At 38.3% G+C, this 24,543-nt stretch overlaps 1 protein-coding gene across 1 annotated transcript; it reads left to right on the top strand.

The window, feature by feature from the left end:
• The first annotated feature begins 2,893 nt into the window (after window positions 1-2,893).
• On the top strand, window positions 2,894-24,543 carry LOC103762953 (mannose-binding protein). The gene is given in 9 exon segments (XM_029963174.1): window positions 2,894-2,924; window positions 3,216-3,323; window positions 4,508-4,606; window positions 5,244-5,333; window positions 5,792-5,908; window positions 5,911-6,083; window positions 6,085-6,115; window positions 23,205-23,282; window positions 24,020-24,543. Coding segments are annotated over 9 exon segments (1,104 nt in total). The 3' UTR covers window positions 24,397-24,543.

The following is a 24,543-nucleotide window of genomic DNA, read 5'->3' on the forward strand; positions in this document are numbered from 1 at the left end:
CTTGACACTGCTGCATGGAGGGAGAGTTTTAATTTTTGCAAGTGGAGATGTCTAACAGACCTTCTTCTGGGTGAGGAAGATTTTTGCAAGCAAAATTGCTAAAACATCTCTTCTTCAGCATTAATTTTTATGTTATTAATTTTTCAGAGCTGCCTGGCACACTGTGTTCTTGCTACTGTAGTTTCCATGTCCAAACAATAATATTGTAGCCAGCTGGACTGTTGCAGGAAAGGCAGCCACTGAAGTTAAGCCTCAAATGTCCTTCCCTCTCCTAGGTTATTAAAAAATTTATCCATTGACTGAATAAAGGGGAAAAAACCTTACAGTCAAAACTTTCAGTGCCTGCAGTTGTGCTGATTTTTTAGTTGTTGGTTTGTACTGTAACACAGCCAATGTCTGCCCAAGGCCAGGCAAAGAGCAAAGGGCTCACTCCCAGAATGTCATATGCAGCCCCTCTAGATAAGGGTGGTAAAACTGAGGTAGGCAATCATCAGGATTATGCAAGACTGAGGTTAGCCAGTCAGCAACCTCTTCCTAAAACAAAACACAAAGTAACAGCTTTGGTAGAAATGTTGGTGATTTATCTTTTTCTTTTGGCAGGGTTGTCCTCGTGGTAAAAATTCAGCAAGTTTCTGTTTAACTTCTTCCCTACTGCCTTCTGTTGTTGGTTGCCAGGCAAGGCAGTGGTGCAGTGAGAGTTTCCCTGTGTAATGGTTAAGTAAAGGTGTTGGTAAGCAAAGATCTGTTTGGCTGTAACAAGAATTAGACTGTAGTGAGGCCGTGTATGCCTTTCAGGTGCAGACACGATGGTTGGAAGGGACTTTTGTAGGCTGCCCCACCTGGGCACAGCAGGCTGAGAAGGAGGCTGTTCGGAGGATGTAACTAACAATTTAACATCATTCTGTCTCTGAGTAGCCTGTGTATAAATGTAAGACCACTTTTGAGGAGCAGTTTCCCTAGTACTTACCTCCAATAGGGCTGTCCTCTGCTGCCAGGCTCTCAGCTTTTGGGCTAATCACCAAGAGCTGTCACCTCCAAGACTAGATCTGGAACAAGAACTTCATGCTGCCTCTTCCAGGTTCTCTTCTCTGCTGTTACCTCCATTGGGTGGATAATGTCCTAGGGCACTTTTCATGGAGGAATAAAAGAATTACCTGAGACCTATATCTTTAAATAGGACCTGCAGAACTAGCTACCTGCTAAATATAAGTTTCAGGTCATCTTTCAAAGCCTAATTCTGATCTCTGCTGAGAAATCTGCAACTATGTGTGTCTTGGGACCTGGAGACTCTCATTACATCCACACAGTGTGATTCTCCATGTAGGATCATCTACCCTTCTATAAATATAAATATGGATTGCAAAACTTGGTTTTTGTATTTCAGTTCCTTAAGATTTATTCAAATTTTGTGAGAAATTTGGAATGTTTTGCTTTTTTATCTAAGCCATTGTTGGTGCCAATTGTCATTAGTCACTGATTGAATTGCTAGGAAACCCTGCCACCAGTTTGTCAAAGGGTAAACAGGCACTTTGGCTCTCCTAGAGAAAAGAATTGGGTGGTCACCCTGGAAAACTTTGGAGGTAAATAGATCTTAGCTCCTGGCAGGCAAAACCAACAGAGATTTGTGTGAGGCTGAACCTCACACAATCCTCAGAGTGGATTTATCTGGGGGCTTACGTTTTGTTTTCAAGTTTTCTTTTGTTGTGCCATTATTTTGAGCTTTGTCTTGTTACCTTCGTGGGAGACATCAGCAGTGTCAACTTCCCTGATATTCGATAGTTACATAGTATAGAAAGTCAGCAGAAGGAAATCCTTACAGAGCTGTTAAGAACCGGCTAGAGTCCATGAAGATGAATAAGAAATATAACCAAGGTCCAAGTTTTGTTATATTAGTTAGCTAAATACCTTTCATTGTTTTATTTTGGTGTGTACCACTTCCCCAGACTTTGATGGGAAGTTAATAGAGGAAGCACAAATAAGTGTATAGAAATATGGTGCTTCTTAAACTCTGCCTTTTATCCTAATAATGATGTTCTCACAGTAATACACTAATGATTATACTTTATATTGTACTTTATCAGATGAAACATGACAGGGGAAGCTGCTTTCTGTGGGAAGTCTTTTCTGAAGCTTAAAATGAAGAGAAATAATTGAGGTGAGTAGCAGAATTCATGCTGGATTTGATTTTTCTCTCCTTATCCAAATCTGTCAACCAAATGGTGCTTCCCTAAGTTTCTTTTTCGTTTTGACTGGTAGAACTGTGAGAAAATGAGGCCACTTGACTTTAGTATGTGGCTATTTACTATGAAAGTTCATCAGCTCATATTTGTGGTAGTTTCATTTTGGGGGTTTTTTTCAGATAAACATGGAATACTTGGGGTGTGATTGTCTCAAGTTAAACCCTCATTTTGGAAACAAGGATGACAACTGTGACTCAGCTTGTCAGAAGGTCATGCAAACCTTCCCTTATGGTTACAGTCTTACTGTTCTGCTCAGAGAGGGCAGCAAAGTATTGCAGATCTGGGATCCAAAAGGATTTCAACTCTGAGGTGTGATACTGAGGAGAAAGTATCTTATTAATGTACAAGGTCTGAAAGGAGAAATAGGGGAGGCAATGAGATCATTGCCACTTAAACATATGTAAGCTTTTTGTCCTTTAAGCTGTGGGTGTTTGCTAGTAGTTGAGATGCTATCAAGAGAAGCAGCTTAATCACTTTGAGTTCAGACATACAGCAACTCTGATAGCTGTGAAAGAAGAGTCCACACAGAAACACAATAGCTGGAGAGATGAGGATTCATCCCAAAATGGAACACTGTATGACTTATTTGGTGTGGAGATAAATGCTTTAAATTTAGACATACAATGAACAAAACATTGAAATTAATTTGCAGCATGGCAAGATTGATAACTGTTGCTATATTAGGTATTTTCATTATACCTTGAGATTTTCAGATTCTTAGAAGCTTGGTTGTTTCTTTTCAGGTTTCTATACATACAGATACAATCAGAGGCTACATGAAATGGTTTAGACACTATCCCTTGTTTGGTCTTTTGCCTGAAGACAGGAGTGTATTTCCCAGGCACCCCTTTAAAATGATGTAAATGGAGAAATTAATGAAATTACTTTGCTTGATTTGTTGCAGATCTGTGGACTTAGCAACGATTCTTTTTCAGCCTTTCAATGCCTTTGGCTTTTGCTGCTGATGGTAACAAGTTCAGCCTGAAGAGAAAATGTATTCCTGGACAGAAATTCAGTGCAGTGCTCCTGCAGTCAGTGGCTCACCAGGCAGAGATGGTCCTAAAGGTGCCAAGAGAGAACCAGGTACAGAGCTATGACCATTTAGTGAAATTGTGCTTTTGACACTCCTTATCATCCCTTTAGTCTTGTTTCATGCCTCATTCAGTCTTTCGTTTTGTCCTTTTACTTATCTCCTTTTTTTCTGCCCCATTAGCCTTTTTTAGACTTTGCACAATTTCAGGAAGCTGAAAATGCTTTCTGCATTTGTAATGCTACTCTAGACACTTGGCTTTTAATAAATAAATAAAAAAAATACTATACATTTTCACAGCAGCCTATAAAACAGAAGATTAATGAGAATTTACTCTGATTGTACCATTTGTACTCTGAATCACTTCCTATTATACCCTACTAAATTATTACTGCTTTTTCTTTCCAGGGGCCAGCTCTCAAAATCAGAAACCATGCTTGTTGGTTACTAATCTGATGGTCATAACTTGATTGCTTCATACTCTCTATGCCTCAGCAACAGAGGCAACTTTTTTCATGCACTGCTGTGAACAGCAAATAGATCTGCAAGTGCTTTCTGTCGTGTGGTAGGACCAAGTCATGCTCTGCCAAGTTTCCAAATCAGTTTCTGTCCAAACTCCTAGTAGGGACATGTGGAACTGTACATTTTCTTATCCTGTTCTTTCTGTATTATCGTATGGATACCACTCATCTTGGAATTAGACACTTGCTTTTCAACCTCCAAGAAAACTCTCATCATTATCAGTACCACTTGTTATGAACTATAGCATAAAATTTCTGTGGCATGTATTGATATTTATATAGACATTTCCTGGTCCACATACCCCTCAGTACACCCTCTGCAGCACTGTCTTTCAACAAACTGCTTGAGAGAAGTGTCCTTAATCATAAGACTCATTTTCCAGATCATATACTGTGATGTGTGATTGGATTACAGCTGAAGTATATTGGCTTTCTGGTTTGAGAGCATGTGTACCTCTGCAATAACATGAGACAGCATTTACTTCATTGGATTTTCAGTGCCATAAGTAGGTGTACTAAAGGCTTTTTCATCAAAGTAATGCATTCCCTAGTAAATGAAGCTTTCCACAGGAGTAATTCAGTGTTTATTTTCCTAGTGGTGGGCACGGAGAGGGGGAAGGAGTCTGTGTTTGGTGCTCTCTCTAAGCACTAAGAAAACATAGTGGAAGAAAAACTTGGAAAACATTTAAACAATTTTATTTTAAATTAAAATTTAGGAGAAGGATTGAGAGGCCTGGAGAGTTTCCCTGGAAAAGTGGGACCTCCAGGAATAAAAGGAGCTTTAGGACTACAAGGAAAGAAAGGAGAATATGGAAGTAAGAAATAATTTCCTCATGTTTCTATAATCTGGTTTTCAACCTTTCAGTGTATTTTCCAAAAAAATAAAATATTTGTGTTAGTGTCTGGTATTCCTATAACATCATTTGAGGAAAGGTGTGATTTCCAGAAGTGTGAGGAGCAGAAAAATAAACTATCTGTTACATGGGAGATGAGTTGCCCGACATAACTGGGGGAACAAAGTGTCTTTAATGAGTCCCTAGCTTATTGTTGTCTGTGAGTGGAACACCAAACCCTCTATCTCATGTTATAAACAACATTTTTTCTTCTCTCATTCTTTTTCCTGTTTGTGTGTTTCTTCCTTCGACTTTTGATCATTTAAAAATGTTTACATGTGTATTTTGCCTTTGGGAACTGGGCTTTTCCCCCTGAATAGATGACTTTGGCAGCCCTGAGAATTCAAAGGCTATCCAAGTGTTCACGTTGGTCAGGGATAAGGCTCTCCTAGCTGGACAAATGCCCATGAATGAATCTGCAGGGTGGCCTGTGATTTCTGCTCTAGAAATGACAGAGCTCTCTGACATGGCATCAGATCACAGGGGAGCTAAGCATCTCAGAAACAGGGGTTGTGCAGTCATTTCAGTATAATTACTAAATAACAGCCTTAACTCCCAGTTACAGTAACTGACAACTTGTGGAGACAAGTAACCCCTTTGGAAACAAAACTACAGGTTTGGCAGGATGAATTAAATAGATACAAAAAAGGTAAGGTCCAATCATTGATAAGTTTACTTTTTGGCCTGGTAAAATGATGGACATGCTTGTGCTGGAGAAGGGATGAAAAAGATGAGGTTGAAACAAATTTTATCTCAGATTGCTCATGGGTGATGGTCATTAGTTAAATTACATCTCACTGAATACATCCTTCCTGAACTGACCTGAGAAACTTTAAGGATTACTTTGCCAGCTTACAGGGCGGGGCATGTTACATGGCCTGCAGGAATCAACCACTGTTCTCCATGTGCTTATGCTTTAAACATTGCACTGATATTCCCAGCTGTCTATTTTGTTAGACTTCTATTGGATTCTGACTACTACTTCAATTGCATCTGTTTATAGCTGGTATCAGCTACTTCTGAAATATAGTTGTGAAACAGATAAATAACTAGAGCATGATCAATTTTTGGTATAATACAATTACTTGTATTCACTTTTGTTTCCAGCTTTGATTTTAAAGAACATCAAGAATATTGCTAAAAATCATACTTGTCTCAACTGGATATCTCTTTGTACAAAAGCTGTAAGTGCACTTGCCTGTCTCAGGAATGAAGCTAAAAACACAGATGTAAAGAGTCCATAACACCTTGAAAACAGGCTTGTATGGGGATATCTGATGAACAGATTGAAGGCAGGTTCATGAATCTGAACGGAAGAACTGTAACTTCCTGGAGCTGGAATGACAGAGAACTAAGTAATCTACAAAATGAAGAATGTGTGGTAATAAAAGACTTTGGAAAAATGGATTGACATTAATTATTCAAATTCACGTGAGTTAATTACTTGTGAATTCTTGAGATGATGATTCTAAGAAAACCCAAAGTTTTTTTCTCACTTATGTGGTTGATATTGAAGTTTGTTCCTGTAAAAGCAGCCTGGAATAACCAGAACAAGAGTGTATTTACGATTGCTGTCTCTTTGATGTTCAGTTTTGAATCTCCTAATAAAGTACAGATTTCATTTTTTCAGTCAATATGAAATAAATTGTGTTTATCATAGTGGTATAAGGTTAATAAGTTATGGCATGCTCAGCAGGCTAGTTGTTATATCTGAGTTTCTCATAAATGCAGCATGAAGGAGGCAGTTTTTAGTTATCTTGAAACTAGTGAAAAATTTGTCTATATTCCATCTTTGAGCTGAGCTGTAAACTTGGAGAAATTACTCTCTGCATGTTGCTGCTGATATATTATTTTTTGATGGAAATAATAAACAGTGCATACAGTCCTATGTTACTTCAGTATTTAGTGATGCCTTTGCTCCTAGTGCACTTTTACTCTGGTTCTAAAATTGACTGATAATGATCACTGAGAACCTACAGTGGTATTTGTCATCTGGGTACAGAAGTCCACTGCACACAAGTGACTACTGACATAGGAATAATTTCTTTTTTGAAGTTTCAGCTGGTTTTGTGCAGTGCTTTCCATGTGATGGGAAAATGAAATGTGCTGTAACTACAAAGAGGAATAAAACAGTGAACTGGCCAGCCAGGTTGTTTTGTGCAGTAAAACAATCAGAGAAGAACAAGATGATGCTTTTTGGCAATCTGTAGTCATCAATTGAAGTACAGGAGATATAAATCAAGATTTAAATGCAAGAGAAAGCAGAACATTTTTGTCTTAAATTAAATACAAAAGCCTACTGGCGTAATGTACTTCAAGTGGAATTTAGCTCATGCAGAAAAAGAGCAAAAAACCTTATTTATGTGAATAGGTCCTTAATGTGAGAGAAGTGATATCACAGGCTTTTAAGGTTTTCTTGAAGGGAGCTTCTTTCACCTCAAGTGAACTACAGAAAGGCAATTGTAAACTGTATCAAGAAGGAATAGGTGAATACCATGACAAAAAAGCCCAATACTAAAAGTTTGACAGTTAAGAAAAATGTTTACGTGAAGGCTTGAAGTTTTTGTCCATGGAGGAATAGATTTTCAAATCCTCTTCCACTTTAACACATGTAACCTTAGTGCCTCTACAGAGAGAAGGGCTGTGTCTACACTGGCAAATTATGTGGACCCACAGGAACAAAGGAACATGTCTGTGCACAGGAGCATTTGATGCCCAGCTCATCTGTTTTATAGCTGTTATTTTCATTGCCTAATTCCCTGTCTACCTTTGTAAGTACTGACATTTCTCTGCACTAGGTTAAACAGGTACAGAGAAAAAGCAATTACTGAAATGGGTGAAGGATATGAATTTTCTGGAGTATGATTTAACTGCTGATCTGCATCATGTTCTCCTTGTCATTACTGGCATTGCATCTTTGCAGTTCTCAAGGGAACTGCATTCCTTTTCTGCATTAATTGGTGTCCTGCAGCTACGAAAACCAGAATTTTTAAAATTTTGCCTGGAAGTTTTTAATCAATATTTATTATATGAAAATACAGGATATGGTGCAATATTTAAAAGACAGATTTGGGTTAATTTAGGACACAAAAGAGATATTCTAGAGAGTAAGTACAGTCCTGTTGTTCTTTCAGGTTTAGGGATCACTAGTAATTCAGTCTCCAATGCATTTATTTGTAATGATTATGTAAGTTTACTTTGAGACTGTATCCAAAAAACACTGTGAAATGTTTTCTGACCATTTCATTTGGAGCTGGACTAAGAGCAATTATACCCCCAATGTGCCAGCCATTAGGTTGCAATGACTAAACTACTGATGTGAAAAAGATCTGGAGCAGCATTTTGCAGATGTGAATGGTTGTTTTCTTTCAACTGAATTTTTTTAGAAATACTATTCCTAATTCCCATATCAGTGCCTGTCTCAGGAATTTAATATATAGTTTAGAGTAATTTTTACATTATTTTGCCCAAGAAATCTCCAATATGCTTGATAAAAATTTCAGAAACTTCTTGTAACCTTACGTTAATATTGTTTATGTTCAGAGGGTGCTATGCTTCATTCAAATGGGATCTCTACAAACCTCAAAACTGCTTGCAGGTAAGTGCAAAACTATTCTTATGCTAAAAATATTGGAAGTTCACAAAAGCAGAATGGGAGAACATTCCTATTGCGTACTCACTTTAGTGTGGTTTAAAGTTACCAGACAACTAACTTTTTTACCAGGCTGTGTACACTAAGGGTGTGTTTGGCCCCAGCAAGGGTGGTATGTATAGCAAATCTGAGCTGCACTTCTTGAATCTTTTTGAAGTAAACACCCAGTCCTCAAGCCTTTAGGCTTCAGTCTGGTTTCACTTTTCCTGTTTCCAGTATCCTCTGTCTTGTAGGTTTATCCTGGTGTAAACCATCTCAAGGGAAAGGGTTCCCCAGCTGTTATACCCCCTGTGCAGAAATGAAGCTGCTTCCCTTCCTTTCTAGAAAACCAAACTCTGCTCTTTATTACACTGGTGAAAATCCATCTCTGGTGGAGTTGCCCTAGAAATGCAGCTGTGCAAGTGAAATTATAGCTGTATTAATCCAGGCTTTTGCAGTAAACTGTCCTGTGCTGAACCAGTGTTCAGAGGAGCAGAATAGCAGTGCTGAAATCTGAGAGCTTTGAAGGCCATTGCGTGGGAGCAGACTGAACTTCTCAGGCTGGACAAGAGTCCACAGGGCAGGAACCAGACCTGGAAATAGAAAATGAGCCTTTATTAAGTCCTATTACTTGAAACTTTTAAACTCAGCAAGGTACTATCAGATGTGCCCTAAGTTCTCACCTTTCTCATCATATATATTAGGGACACCTTTTCTTTCTGCAGGGACACCTTTCTTCAGTATGTACTAAAAAGAAGCAGTTTGAAATTGTGTTCTATTATCTTCCAAGGGGCTTAAATCAGCATCCCTGATGACCACTTAATTTTGCATTAATTTAAACTAATCTGTGTTTGCTGTTATACCCCTGATTAAAACCATCTCATTTGGTGCTAATATGACCTCCGCAGAGCTTCCGAGTAATTCAGGATGAAAGCAGCATTTGTTAATCAGCTGCTGGGCTTATCTTGCTAAAACACAATTTCAGGTTAAGTACAGGCTTAGGAAGAGCTATCCTGTCACATGTGAAAAAAACACAGTCTTTGAAAAGCTCTTTCCCTTCTCTTAATTTTTCAAGTGGCAATTTTCGGTGGAAAGTGCAAGGTGCAAACAGGAAGCTATTCAGTCAGTAGCAACTTGTACTTACTGCATCATTTTCTTCTTTAAACACATAAATGTGGGGAAGGGGTGGTTAACTTATGCTCAGAGCAGAGGAAAAGCATGTTCTTTGCTCTGGCTTGTTTCCTGTTGTGAAGGCATCAAACTCTGGTGGGGATCTGTGACTTTAGTGCTACCAAATGGCTCTACTCCTAGGCTTAGCACCTGGAGACATAAGGAATGAAAAATAATTCCTGCATTGTAGTTTGGCCAGTAATGCTTAGGAGAATAAATAATGCAGGAGAGCCTGGAAACCTAGGTTTCCAGTCTTATACCTCTTCTAAGCTCTCTGCCAAACCTCTCAGCATTAGCAGCATGACTGGACACTCCGTGTTGTCTCTAGGGGGAGTGAGTTTATCCTGAGGCACCTGCAACCAACATCTCTTTTTATGCCCTGTGACCCCAGTGAGGTTTCAGACATCAGCAGTTTAGATCAGTGCTTCAGGGTAGACAGTTGTGAGAGCTTTTTCCTGGTTTTCTGTGTGCTCTGGCTTTTTTATGTCTGAGGCACAGTTCGTCCCTCAGAGCTGAGCTTGTGTGTTAATCCTTCAAGAGGCTTCTGGCAGCTTTGCAATGGGAGGAAGACTCTACAGTGTTGGCATCCTCTTTCTGAGGTGTTTAAATTCAGATAAAAATTCAAGCAGCTGGACTAAGTATACAGAATGCGGGAGCAGAAATCAACCCACATTTAGGTGTCTGATTTCAGAGAGTCTGAGCGTGCTACACTGGGCTTCATGGAAATGGGTCTGAATTAGGTCAGTTGTGCAGCAGACTGAATTTCAGTGTTTCATTGCACTCCCATCAGGCTTTCTGTGCTCACTTGGGAGAGCTCTGGACAGAATCTCTTCCCCTTCCTCCCATCTGTACTGCTGGGCTACAACTCTTGGCCACCTTTGCCTTGTGCTTCAGATATGTACAAAAAAAGGCTCTGTGCAACTTTCCATCCTGCCCCAAGACTTATACCCAAGCATGTTTATGATTCAAACTTTTGTTTATTACAAGAGAAGCTAAGCTACTACAAGCTGCTTTAGCTGAGATGGGCACAGCATTTCACCAAATTTAGGTAGAAATCCTGAAATCTCTTAAGCAACATCATAGTGTGTCCATTGGTTACTTTCCTGATTATCTCCTACCTTGCACTTTCTGGATCCACGGACACCTCTGTAAGGGTGTCCCACTCAGAAGTGGTGTGATCAATACTATGTTGCCTATAGGTCACAGCCTTTTAACTCCTCTATCACCTTATGCCCTCTCCACCCTGCCTGAGCAACAATATGTGTTCACAGAAGCAAGGTAAAGGCATGAGGAGGTGATGCATTTTTTAAACACTTTAACCTGTTTAGCTTTTTATTCCAGAGACCTGCAGCTAAACTGAAAATTGGGGGGTGTTGGTACTAAGTCTGCTAAGTAGATCTTTTATTTGTGCAACAAAAGCTAGTAAAGCAAGTATTATCTTGAAGCCTCAGATTGTTCTCTATATGCTGTTATTTTCCAGTTCCTGGTATTTAGCTTAAAGCTGCAATTGCCAGCACCTGGAGAATCTCAGCTTCCATTTTCATGACTGAAGTGCATTTCATGTCTAATGATGAAAAAAGGTTAAAAGCCTTTCAATGGAAAAGTTCTACAAGCAAAGTAAAAATGTTAATTTCTTTTTAATTTCATGTTTTAAAGTCTATCTTAAAGCAGAAACTGTATTTTTAATAGATGGAGGATACATAAATAAACATTCCAGGTCATAGGAACCCATGGAGGGAGTTTCCAAATCTCTAATCTTCAGCTACCCTTTGGTAAGATGACTTGTTTTATTTAGGATATAAAGATGTCCCTCGACATCTTTGTGCTGTAAACTGAGTAGCAGTCTGGTATGACAGCAATAAATTTGTGCTGTACTGCTTCACTGATCTACCCTTTGTAGAACACTTCTCTAGGGCTCTTAAAAGCCCTCACAGATGTTTCTGCATCCCCATTACATTCTGAGACTGATACAGTAACGTGGCTGCTTCACACCAGTGTGAGATGGACACCAGTGCCTGATGCACGCTGCTGTACTGCATTTACTCCTTGCTTGCTTGTGTAGTTACAAGGGTTAGGGCTGATTTTTTTGGAAATGATCCTCCGTGTTTGTTACAATAAATCAAACACTGTTCTGGCGTCCCGGGGCCGCTTTGGGGGGGTGGGGGAAAACCCGAATTGGATTTTGACCAGAGTACGGAATGGGGGAAGACCCGACCTGGATTAAAAATTAAATTAAAAAATGAAGGGTTGGACTTGATGATCTCAGAGGTCCTTTCCAATCTGGCTGATTCTATGATTCTATGAAGTGTCAGCAACAGTACTGCAGGACTTTGCATGGCAAGGAAAGCTGCCAGCTCATCACACAATAGCAGTTGTAAAAGCTATTTAAGAAATGCTTCACATGTTGTCTACAGTGCTTATAAATCACTTCACTGAAAATTGTATATTACACTCTGTCTCAAGTTACTGGGAGCTCTCCAGAGGTTTTGAATACTGCAGTCCTGCAGTTTGTCTTTGTCAAATACTCTCAGAATAGTTCTGAATTTGGTCTTTATTCTGGCCAGTTGCTTGAGTTGTTGAAAAGTATAATAGTTTACATCACTTATGTCTGTTACAGTGGCACAATGTGTTCCTCTGGAAGGGTAAAAGAACATAAAAGATGGGAGTTATTAGGCAGTTGAGCTCTATTTGTGTGGAAAAATAGATGCTAGAGAAATGCAATGTACCATTGGCATGGTAACACTGGTACCAAAACATTCAGGAGCACAGTCGCTCTCCAGGTCTTGAATATTAAATTTTATAAGTTAATACTTAAAACCCACTTTAGCTTTAGAGGGTTGTCCATGGGAACAATGGAAATGGCCTGACCTTGTGAAAGAGGCACTCAGTGTACCCAGCAGGCTGGGCTCTGCACAGGGTTGAACACACATTTGAAAAGACACAGTTAGGAAAAAACTATGCTACACTTATTTTTGAGCTTGAATCCCTGAGGTGGTCCAGTAAGACAGACAAGGAATGAGACTGCTTGAAAAATAAGCATATTAGAAGTGTTCTTATGTAGATTCCCACTCCTGAGAAACAAGAATAATCCTGTCTGCCAGATGTTTGCATGTGTCTCTGTTGCTGTTCATTCCCTCACAAACTAGAGGTTGTAAGATATCACAGACTGTTTTTATAGAGGGAATGCTACAACCTCTCATGAATGTGAACAATAATATTCAGAGAATGGGCAAGTATGGTGGTAGACGTGAGAAAACACTTAGAGTTTCAGGAGATGGGAGAAAGGCAGGAAAAGGAAAATATTATCAGGACAACAGCTGCTCCAGTGATTTGGCAAACTTATCTGATGATATGGGTTGAGACCTCTAAGTAGACTTCACTGTACCTGTGGTGTGTGTGAGCAACACCAATGCCTAAAGACTTGTTTTAGTTGAGCACTTTTTTGGAAGCTCATGTCTGACAGAACGAATGAAAAACAACCAACAGGAAGGGTGCCCGTGGTTGTGCTGCTGTTTGTATTTCCAGAGCAGTATGGACAGGCCAGCAATCTACTACATCTTTCACAGTCACTGCTGTGGAGATAAGAGTGGAATGAGGTAATGGCTGTGTAGTTTCATGGTACACACATACATTGGGATCTGAGACAAAATGAACTGAAGATGCTGCCTGTGCTTTTGCATTTCAGGTGGAAAAAGTGTGGGGAAACACCTAAAGCATTGTACAGATGTGCATGTGTTTGTCATGCTTAGCAGAATGGATATGAAATCTCTAGGCCAGGCTGTAGTTCACGTTGCCTCACTAAGAATAGGATAACTGCTCTTTAACCAGGCAGTGAGCTGCTTGAGCACACAGGGGCTAGATTGCTGCATGCCAACCTCTTAGAATTATTCCTCAAATCAGAGCATTGAGTGCTAAAACAAATTTATAAACAAATATAATTAATAGATTTAAATAGGTAGCTGAAATTATTATTAAAAATTTTGTAGAGTTTCTTTTGTCTTACTAAGAAAAATAGTGTTAAATCTTCAAAACTACACATAAAGCTACTATAAAGGCTGTAAGGGGTGACCCCTATGGAATAACAAAATGATATTTTATTAGTTAAGTAGTTGACATTCATGGTTATTACATTTCTCAGAGTTATTAAATATTCTCTTTGATTTGTCATTCAAGTTAAGTCTGCTGTGTTTTCATAACCTACTAGACAGTTTCAGTTTGAATCATTTTGGCCTCAAGCAATATTCAAGATGTCCCCATCTCTCCAGAGAGAATCTGAGGTTGTAGAACTCTGTTCTTTCCCATTTGCTTTATTTCTATTTCTCTGAGTCTTCATCTGGTCCTTGTTTTTTATCTGTTAGATGAACTTTCAGGGGGTTTAAATAGAGCTTTTCTCATTTTCCCTTACAGGAATCTTCCAAGAACATTTCTGCACTGAAGTTTCTGCAATATCTGCACCTTATATAGTTTCAAGTCAGCTCAGGTGTATCCATAAAAGGTAAGGAGATAACCTTCTTTTTTGGGCACTTCAATCTATGACCTTTCTCTGGCATCTCAGCACTCCAGCTATCCCCCTAGTAACGCTCAGCATGGCTAGTTTGGAGCTGCCAGGGTTTTACAGGCAGAAGTCTTTGCTGTGTGATGCTGTTGCTGAGAGGCAGAGCACAGTGCAGCTGCTCAGCCTGGCAAGCACTGGGGCCCTGAAGCACCACTTGCTGCTGCTGCCTGATCCCCCAGCCCTGGGAACCGAGATCTGCTCCTCTGGAGGTGAAGCACAACACCACCACATGGGATTGCAGGAGCTGGATGGATGCAGGGCTGGGCTTCACCAACCCCTCGGATGCTCAGGATCTCTGCTTTTCATGGAAAATGAAATAACAAAGTGCCTTACGAGCTTTCTGCTACCAGAGATCTATAAAGTGTTCCTCTATGCTTTTATGCTGATTAGGATCTAAAAATGGGCCATTACAACAGAAGCAGATTCAGTATATTAAGTCCTATATGCTTCAAACAACACAGTCAGCTAAAACATACAGAATTTTGTGTTCAGTCTCCTGAAAAATTCTGTGCAAAATTGAATGCTATAATACCCGTTGTCTTAATTTTCAGCTCATAACAGCAACAACAGCCATGACAGGTGCTGTTTCCTGGGAATTCATGACCAGTTGGTGTCCCTTCAGTGAGATGCAAAGCAGCTTTATTTCACTGTGATCATCAGGCCGTAAGAGCAGCTTGATGAGTTTATTCTTTTCATTTGCAACTCTGTGTTTTCTGCCGTGTGTTTTCAGCAAGAAGTCTCTCCCAAGGACTTTGAATTTCAATGGCAAATAAAATATTGACAAAGCTTTTGGATATATATGTTCTAACACTTATCAGTGAGACATTATACAGGCCATTTCCCGGCAATAACAACATAATAAGAGCTTGACAGGATATTTTTTTTGTTCTATCTGGAGGCTAGATTATTTTAAATTGATAACAGGGGCCAGGTGGCTATTTATAAGGGTAAGATATGAATTGCAAGCATATGTTTCCAAGGCAATGTTGGCCAGTGGCTGTTCAAGCATAAATTGCTTCCTATTACCACTTTTGATAGGAGGGATGTGGTCCAGTTCACCTCTGTGGGAACACAGTGTGGCAGGACACTTCCATCTCTGGAAGTGCAGGACTCTTTCCACTGTTCCCAGTAAAAAAAGGAATATTTACTCTATCATGACACCACTAATTGATATTGCAGTGAGTAATTTTGTTTTGTTGTTGAATAAAGATTAGGGTTTTTCCATACTGTTAGGTAGTATTCCCATAGAGGGCTACTTACATGGTGTGGAAGATGCAAGGAGGAATTATATAGTTGATAATATGACCTACAGGATACAAGAATGAATTGATGCTTTGGAAATAAAAATGTGATTCCTCAATGATCATAGGAATACCATCTCTCTAAAGTTTACCTGTGAAACAGTTAAGAAGCAGACCTGAAAATCATTATTATGTTGTGAAGTTAGAATGAGATTATTTGTGAGTTTATAAAAGGATGAGACAGAAGCTGACTACAGTATGGCTAAATTTTTACTAAACCTGGATAAAGAATATGGGGAGGCAGAAGGGGAGAGTACTTGTCCTGTCTGAAGGAAGAAGCCTGTGTCTAAAAATCTGCTATATTATTGTCAAAGCAAGAGCTGCTTGATGCCTTTGCTCATGGGCTCTGGTTGATTTTTTCTCTTTCTTTTTTCAAGGCTTAGAAATAATGGTTCAATCCAAATGACTTTTCTAGCAACTTGCCTACCACCTTCATATAACTCGAGAGGCTGCTTTGCTGATGTCCTGTACTTTGCTGATTTTGAATGTGTAGTTTAAATCAATTGCTTTAATCATATGATAAAGAAGGAATCTGATATAATCTAAAAGCAAAGGACAAGCAGTTCTTCTGTTAACATAGGTTTAAGTTGTAAGTTTTTTGGCTGGAGATAATCACTGTTTTTTTTAAAAAAAGCTCTGAAAACCTGGTCATCTCTTTTCTTGATAGCATAGTTTGAATCACTTTTCCTGGAATGGAAAATAAATTGAAATAAATTGAATAAATTGCTTGAAGCCTTTTTTTTTTTATTTTTTTTTAAGTTTGTGCTTTCTGTATTTTCCAATAGTGATGCTATGAGAGGGCTATTCAGTACAGTCTGGTGGAACCAGCTCTTTAAAATCCACTATTCCAAGCTCTGTTCCCTATCTCCATTATCCTCTTTTTGGGAACCTCATGATCTATATTCAGCATTCCTTATTTTCCTCCATCAGAAATCTCTGCCCTGGGATCCATTGCCCAAAATAAGTGTGCTATTAAGCTGACAGCATGTCACTGATGCCATGTTTTTTCATAACTATAAATGTGCCTCATCAGCCATCACATTCTTCCTGTAAGATTCTTATCCTCAGATTAAAGTGGCACAAGTCTAGGGTACACACAGCACTAATATAAATTTTAAGACTTACCTACAGCAGAATTTCTTGTCTTTCAGTATTAGCAGTGTAATAAGGTACCATATTCTCTACATTTTTTTCATCCCATTCCTGCATCAGTGCACTATAAATTAGCATACAAATTATTTTATCAGTGCTTCTTGTTTTCCAAAGGGGGGGGGCTGTTTACCTTCCCCTATTGTCTCAGTAAAGTTAAACTGCAGGTGGAGAGGAGGTAGGACTTCAGCCATTGGATTGTTTAAGAGGTGACATATGTTTAGTGCTCTATATTTCTCATGAGGTCTTAAGCTGACGCCAATGAGAATTCTTAAAACTAACTATAGGCACTTAACTCTGTATGATTTAAAGCTCTGTAGTAGCACAGCAAATAGATTACAGTGGAAATATTAGACAAATATTAAAAACTACTGTTGTTTTGAATAAGGTAAATGTGGAGAATTGACCACACCTGCTTGCCACACAGATGTTGTACCAAGGACAGGCTCAGAGAGCCGGTATCAGGAACTTGCAGCAGAGTGACACATTTGAGATTAATGTCTCACAAATTGCTAAAATAAACTAGCAAGGCTGTACAGTACTGTGCTTTGAGTGTGGCATAAACTTCATGCTTTTTAGGATATGATAAGTTATCATAATCAGTTAGTAATCAGCTCACTTCAAAACAGTGTGACCAAAATGAAGAGTTTACCTTGCATTCTGAAAACGAGAGGTGTGAAGGCTATAAAACATTAGTTCTGGTTTTTGCCCCCCCCTTGGTGGTTAGTTTTTGAGGGTAGCATGCACAGCTGTTATATAAAGAAGCAGTCTTTCTGGGTACATGTCGTCTTTGAAAATCGGATTCCTTTTTTCCCCAAGTTCTCCTTTGCTGATGGTTGAGGAGGCCATTGCAGGGTTTGGGTTTAATTCACTGGCATTAACAAAACAGCATATTTAAAATTTTTATCGTTCTTCTTAACGATAGAAAAATGGATGCAGTACCTGAGGCCCCCTGAAACCAATAAAGGTCCCTGACTGGGTTTTGTGTGTGTCCCAGCTAAAGACCTTCAGCCACTACCACACAGGTTTACCTGCAAATTTCAGAATACCTTGTAGCTATTATACAGGGGTGCTAGGTTGCAGAAAAAAATATTTACTTTCTTTCTTCCTTATTTTAGTATATTTGTTTTCCCTCATTCTCTGCCACATAACTAAGGAAATGGCTAAGTAATCTCTCACGTTGGATTATGGTTTAGATTTCTTATCAGCATCCATTGTGTAAGTATAGTCTGACTCATGGGAGAAAAACTGTTATCAAATGTATATTTCCTTGAAAATTTTGGTAAGAGATAATAATTTATAAGGTTTTCCTACATTATAAGCCATGTTTTGCTCCTGCCACACTATCCTGAACGGACAGAGATAATAGCTGGTAGGGCATAACTGATTTCCCTGTTTAATGTTTTCAGTTCTTTATTTAATTTTTTATAACTATAAACTGTGTTAGGTGGAAGAAACAGTACAAATCTGCAGAGATTTATATCATGTTCATGTATTAAAATTGCATCTATCTACATGGGAAGGATATATGGGTGCAGTGATACAACAGAAAAATTAACCCTCACAACTGTTGCAGAGCTGCCTAGAAACTGGATCTATATGAGACTGTTTTCTGGCAAGTTAGAACTTGGGCACCTAGTAATTTAAAATATTACTTCTCAAAATCTGGATCCATCAAGATTCATCTTATCCTGCAACTAAAGAAATTTCCTAAGTACCCCAGAAGTCTTCTACCCTTCAGAAACAGAATTACCTGTGTCTCAATGGTGCTGAGTTGCCTGGTGTCCATGCTATTCCCAAGCTGCAATGGGATTCAGAAGAAAAAAAAAAAGTATTTTATGTGTTGGGTACTGTCTAATCCATGTTTTATACCCTCAATACCGTCATCTACCTTTTCTGGACTACAGAGGGAAATAGTTTCCACTGGTGGGGTGAGAGGTTTTGTAAAATGACTGACCTGCATTCAAAGCTTTGCTGCATATCAGGTGGAGGAAGGACTCAAAGATAGATTGTTTATAACATAAGTTTGTGAATATTAATTGATAATTTGATAAAAAGGACACTCAGTTTGTCCTCAGTTTGCTATTTGTGGGGGTTTTTTTGAGAGGGAGGACAAACCATGCTGAGTAATGTCCTTTTAACTGCAAGGTGAGGTTTACAGTTGTGAATGGAAGGGGATTTAAGTAACTAAGATACTTCTAAAGAGGATCCCTCACATATCTTGTCCTTTGGAATCTTCTCTTAGCTAGGTCAGCTAGTTGATATTAAACATCTTTTTAATTGCTGAACATGGAGCCTAAAGATGTCAGCTTGCAGCTGTCAGTACTGCTGGGTAGAAAGGCACTATAGTTAGGGATCATGATGAAACCTTAATAGTTCTAGTAAAATACAAATGATAAGTAGAGAACATCCTATCCTTAACAGACCACAGTATAAACTGACAAAACAGAGAAAAGCTGTAAAGCAGAGGTATTTCTATCTTACAGGTGAGGGACTGATGTGTTGGCTTGCTGAAGTTTATGAAACAAACTTCATCTAGGATCAAACATCCTTCAATAGAAGACATCAGAACCAGAAGGAAGTTACTCACAAGATCACAGTATTTATTCCTGGGAAACCAGAGGAACAGAAACTCTGGTTTCTTTTTTCCCTGAAAATGTTGCCCGTTGGAGAATTTTGTGCACATATACAGGTTTTTCCGAGATCCATCTCTGGCCAAGAAAGGATCAATGGTACTCTGCATGCAAGAGAGACCAAAAGGTCATGGAAACATTGAGCATAACACACAGCTAGAAAATTATATTGAGGTAAGGCAAGTATATCATACACAGAAATGGGAAGCAAAGTTTAGAATTCTGACTTCCAGATCAGACTATCTGGGAGGTATCATGCTTCCTTAATTCACAGGAGTACCTTTCTTTTCACAAAAACCACTGGTAGTCATATGACATTTTTGCTTTTGTAAAACAAGAAACAATTTTTACAATATGACCTGGAATCACAGAAAGTTACTTTACGTTCTTATAGATTTTGTTTGTGTCTACAAATCCGGAGTTATCTGTTAGTTCTAGATTGTATTTTCTACAACCTTGGCTTTCTATTGTTATAAAAGAATAAGAAATTGCTCAAACCTTAAAACTGATCTCAGTATTTGCATCACATATATGTGAGCAAAACTAAAAGAACTCACTTGTGCCCTCAGCCTCCAGTCTCCACTTCAGTGGTGTCATTCAACAAACATGACACCATATAAAGGGGACTTGTGTGAACTGCACTTTCATTTCACTTTGAAGCAGAAGGGTAAGTTGAATTTCCTCTTCATAAATCACAAGGAATTTCAGCTAGAAGGCAAACCCATTTCTTTTTATTTCTGTGGTCATACTTACATTTTAAAATTAAATTTTCCTTTATTAGTCATTTTTTACTGTGCTTATACTAGCAATTTTAGTAGATGAGGACACGCCTGAAGGCCACTAGATAGTGATGACTGATGAAGGTCATTAAAAGTGGATTAAAACTGAAGAGCTGGGTTTTTTTCCATTTTGCTTTATAATTGATCAAGACTTTGACTCTGCATCATAATCCAATTATGAGCTGGATGCAGTAGTCCATTCAAATGTAATTCCCTGAATGATGATCATCAGGCAAAGGGTACATGTTGTAATTGCATTTGCTTATCTCAGGGATGTAAGTATTCCTAGCCACCTAAGGTAGGTTTAATAATCTGCTCTAAGTCATTGGCCAGCATTTTCAGAGGTGTCTGCTAGCCTTCAGTATAGTAAAGGGTGAACAGCTCAAGATACTTCAGATTCAACAGACAGAACTCAACAGCACTTTTAATACTGCTCGTGTGTTCCCACTCTTTAAAGTGGAAATTCTTGACCATGAGGACTAGATACTGCTATTAATTAAACAGATACTATATGCTACAAATTTATGACATAATTGAATATTCTTATGTTCAATGGTATGTCCTACTGAATTGCCTTTGATAAGACATTGCCCTAGAAAAACTAGTGTTGATGCAGATTAAGAATAATCTCAAAACTCTTCTATGACAGAATCAATCTGGAAGATATAAACAATACTTCTCTTTTCAAAAAGTTCAGCCCATCTGACAAATGGTAATAAACTGATATCTTGATTCTGCTTGGCATATATACTTTGAAACAAATATCTTGTTATTACTGATGAACCCAGATTTTAAAATCTTGCAGCATTCAAGCCAGTCAAAGTTTTATTTTCAATTTTGAGTGGTGCTGGATTTAGAACATATTATGATTGTCAATTCTGATTTTCTTTTTAAGGATGGAAGTTTTTGAGAGAGAGCAGTGCAGAATCCTGTCTAATCCATGCCAGTAGAAAAGTGAAGTATGGGTGTTGAGTTACATATTTTGTATGAGAATCAACCCAACAGGATCACCTATTAGAAATGGATACCAATTCTGGTCTCTTGAACCTTGCTTTACATCTCTTATTATTTTAACTGAATGATGTCAATAACTGGGTATCTCCATGCCACAGTAACTTACAGTCCTTCAATTCAGGTTTCATAACTGCACAGCATACCCACTTGCTATTTTGTAAACCCTGATGTTTATAAATTGAGTGCTTTTTAGTCATGATATCTCAGCACTAGGATTATAACCCTGATTAATGTTATATCTGAAAGGATAAAATAAGATGAATAGGCCTATTGCCAACCAGCAAAAATGCATTTTCCACAAGAATAACTCTGACATTTTCAAGCTTGTGGAATTTTGTTCAAAACAAGATAGGAATGTCAATTGAGCTATAAAATTTTGCCCATGTGTAAAACACTATCAGCCTGTTTATGTCAAACAAATGTGCTTAAATAGTACTGTGGTTAAAGAGATTGCTAACTAGCTCCAAAACATTGCAATAACCACTGTAACAGATTGTGCCTTTCAGGTTGGTATCATAAAATCATTGAGTGATTATAGTCCTTAACAGCCAACTAATGGCTTAAGTGTGATCAGTTACATCCAAGCCCATCATTTCTTGAGGATTAATCCAACAAATAGTCAGTGATAGCAAAAGGGATAATTTATCTGCACTGCTTCCAAATGTGTGACTATCATTCTGTAATGAGCGTGTCAAGCTGAATCAGACTAAAAAGAGTTTCATGTATGAGCTACACAATGATAGAAAATAAATCTGGGCAATCTCTTACACCTGAACTATAGACCGTATTTAAACAAGGAAATAATGTAAATTTCCAGAATTTTCAATTATATAAGCCAATGCCAACGATTTCTTACAAAACCACTGCCTGACAAATGTGTGGGTTTTCTTACAGCTGGCCTGAGCAATCATGTTGTCTTACTCATCCTACGTACTCACAGCAGTAGCTGCTTTGATAGTGACTTGCCACGCACTGAGTAAATTTCCAGAAATTTCTGGGCTGCCTGATATCCCTGGAAAAGATGTTCTGAAAGGACTGCCACGTGTACTGGGTAAGGAAACTTCCCTTTTTTGCACCAGATCCTTGTCATGAAGGCAGCATGACACAGAAGGACACGTGCTCTCAAGGAAGCAGCTGTGTTAAGCAGAGGAAGGAAAACTGAATGGAGGAAACAGGCAGTTTAATTTTTTTTCTCCCAAAAGACAGGCCTCCGCTCTCATCTGGGAGAAGAGGGGAAGTGAACAGGTTATAAATACTTTGATATAAATATTATATCTATAAATGTGTCTTTACAGGGCTTTTTCCATTGGCTTTCCAAAGGGAATTGCTTCTTTCACAGAAGTCGGCTTTTTTTTTTTTCTTTTTTTAAGTACAAAGGCAAATGTTATCCAGTATTCAAAAGTAGGCTTGTTAGGAACACACTTTGCACTGTGTAATTTTCCTTCTACATAGAAATGCGTTCTCCAAGACTGTTGACAAGGCTAAAGCACTATCAAAATTATTCATAAACTCTCTCTATTAGGTCAAATATGGTTTTTTTTTTAATGGACTGTGAAGTACAGTAAGTGCTGCAAAATTGCAACTTGGAGATGCAGCAGTATTTTGTGGTTCTACTTGGCTATTTGTTTCAGTTGTGAATAATTGGAACATGATCATGGGAGCACATTTGTGACTTTATTCTACATGTAGGACCTTCATTACCCATGGAAATGGGTATGAAAAAGGAATCTACCTTACAGTGCTTTACAGTACTGCTAAAGTACCCCTTTAGCAAGCACTGCTGGATGGACTCTATTTCACACTATCCATGCAGAAACTTTCAGCTACTAGTGTTTATGCTTTCATAAAAATAAGATCCCACCATAAAAACACAGAGCATCCATCCTGCACATTAAAAGAAAATGGTATGGTGCCATAGGAACTGTTCCCTCCCCAAAATCTCCCTTGTGCTTGTTCACCACTATTTAGTAGAATGAAACAAATTTGTTTTTGCAAAGCCAGTTTCACAGATTCAAACAAAATTCTTCAACCTCGAAAAATTCAGTTGCTTCTGTGCAGAGGGGAATTAGTAGCATTTAGAGGATTGGAGGTTTTTGTTAATTTGCTTTAATATAGATAACAACAACATGAAAAAATTAATGGGAAAATATTTATTTTAAACTTGATGGTGTAAAAAAAGTACTGTTACATGCTAGTTCTGGAAAGGTATTAGTTTTATCAAGGGAATTGTTCCTATCAGCAGAGCCTAGTTTTGCTTGATTGTATAACTTTTATTTTTATCTGTGTAGGTCTACCTGGTTCTCTGGACACTGGATGCCACAATCTTTTAGTAAATTTGGAACACCGACTTTTCCAACTTGAAGCCGGTAATTCTTCCCCTTGTTACTTTTTCAGCTCACGAACAGTTCTAAGCACAACAGGCAAAGTTAATTATAGACTCATGACTTGTAGGAAAGAAATTGCATTTGAAAATGGTACTGAGTCCCAAAATTCCATTTTCTCATCCAAAGCTCAGGAGATCAAGACCCTGTTTCCCTGAAGTAGCAGATTTCTTTTACCAACAGTAACACACATTTATTAAAAATATTTATATTTTTAATATTTATTTATTAAAAATATTCCAACTGATGTTGTATTTTCCACATAGATTCCTGGGAACTCCTCAGTTTTGTACCCTATATTTTTATCTATCAGCAACCAGATTGTTGAGGGTGGTAAATTGTTTCTTATTGAGAAAGAATTCACAAAAAGTTATCACTTCTCTGTTTCTCTTGCTCAAATTTGAAGTAAACTGATCCTCTTTAGAAAGCACACTCAATACAACGGGGCTCATAGAATATGTAGCAAATGTGAGTGGGGCATCCTTGTCTTGGAGACAAGGACAGATGGTCACAAGGAGCATAACAATATACTTAGGGAAAAACTAGTGGATGGGTAAAATTTAAGATCTTTTTTTCTCTTAATCCTTTACTCTCACTTTTGCCTACTCTTACCACTTTTAATTTTCTCTTCATGTCTTGATTTTTCTTTTTTTTTTGCTTTTTCTTCAATAGGCCATAGAAAATTTAAAAAGCTAAGTAGGTTTTTTCTTTTCATGTTTCAGCACTTGCTTTGAATGGGAAAATAAGAGAAGTGGGAGAGAAAGTGTTTGCTACCAATGGAAAGAAAGCTGATTTTGCATCTGCACTACGATCCTGTGAAGAGGCTGGAGGAACTCTTGCAACTCCCATGAATGAGGAGGAGAATAAAGCTATTATGGACATTGTGAAACAGTATAAGCAATATGCTTACTTGGGCATTAAAGAGTGGGAGACTTCAGGCCAGTTTACATATATAACTGGCATGCCTCTGAGTTATACCAAATGGCACCAATATGAGCCTAATGGCAAAGGGAAAGAAAAATGTGTAGAGATGTACAAGGATGGGAGCTGGAATGACAAAAAGTGCAACCTGTATCGTCTCACAGTCTGTGAATTTTAAAGAATAGACTTTCAGCCACTTCAGAGTGTGGAGACAATGAAATATGCTGTATCTTAGGTTTATAAAATTTCTGCAAATTTTCTGTATCTTAAAATCTAAAATGAATCATATTTAGGTAATTTTTTATCCTTAAGAAAATGCTAAATG

Source organism: Manacus vitellinus, unplaced genomic scaffold (genome assembly GCF_001715985.3).
Source record: "Manacus vitellinus isolate BGI_N305 unplaced genomic scaffold, ASM171598v3 scaffold_54_pilon, whole genome shotgun sequence".
Taxonomy (NCBI): Eukaryota; Metazoa; Chordata; class Aves; order Passeriformes; family Pipridae; genus Manacus; species Manacus vitellinus.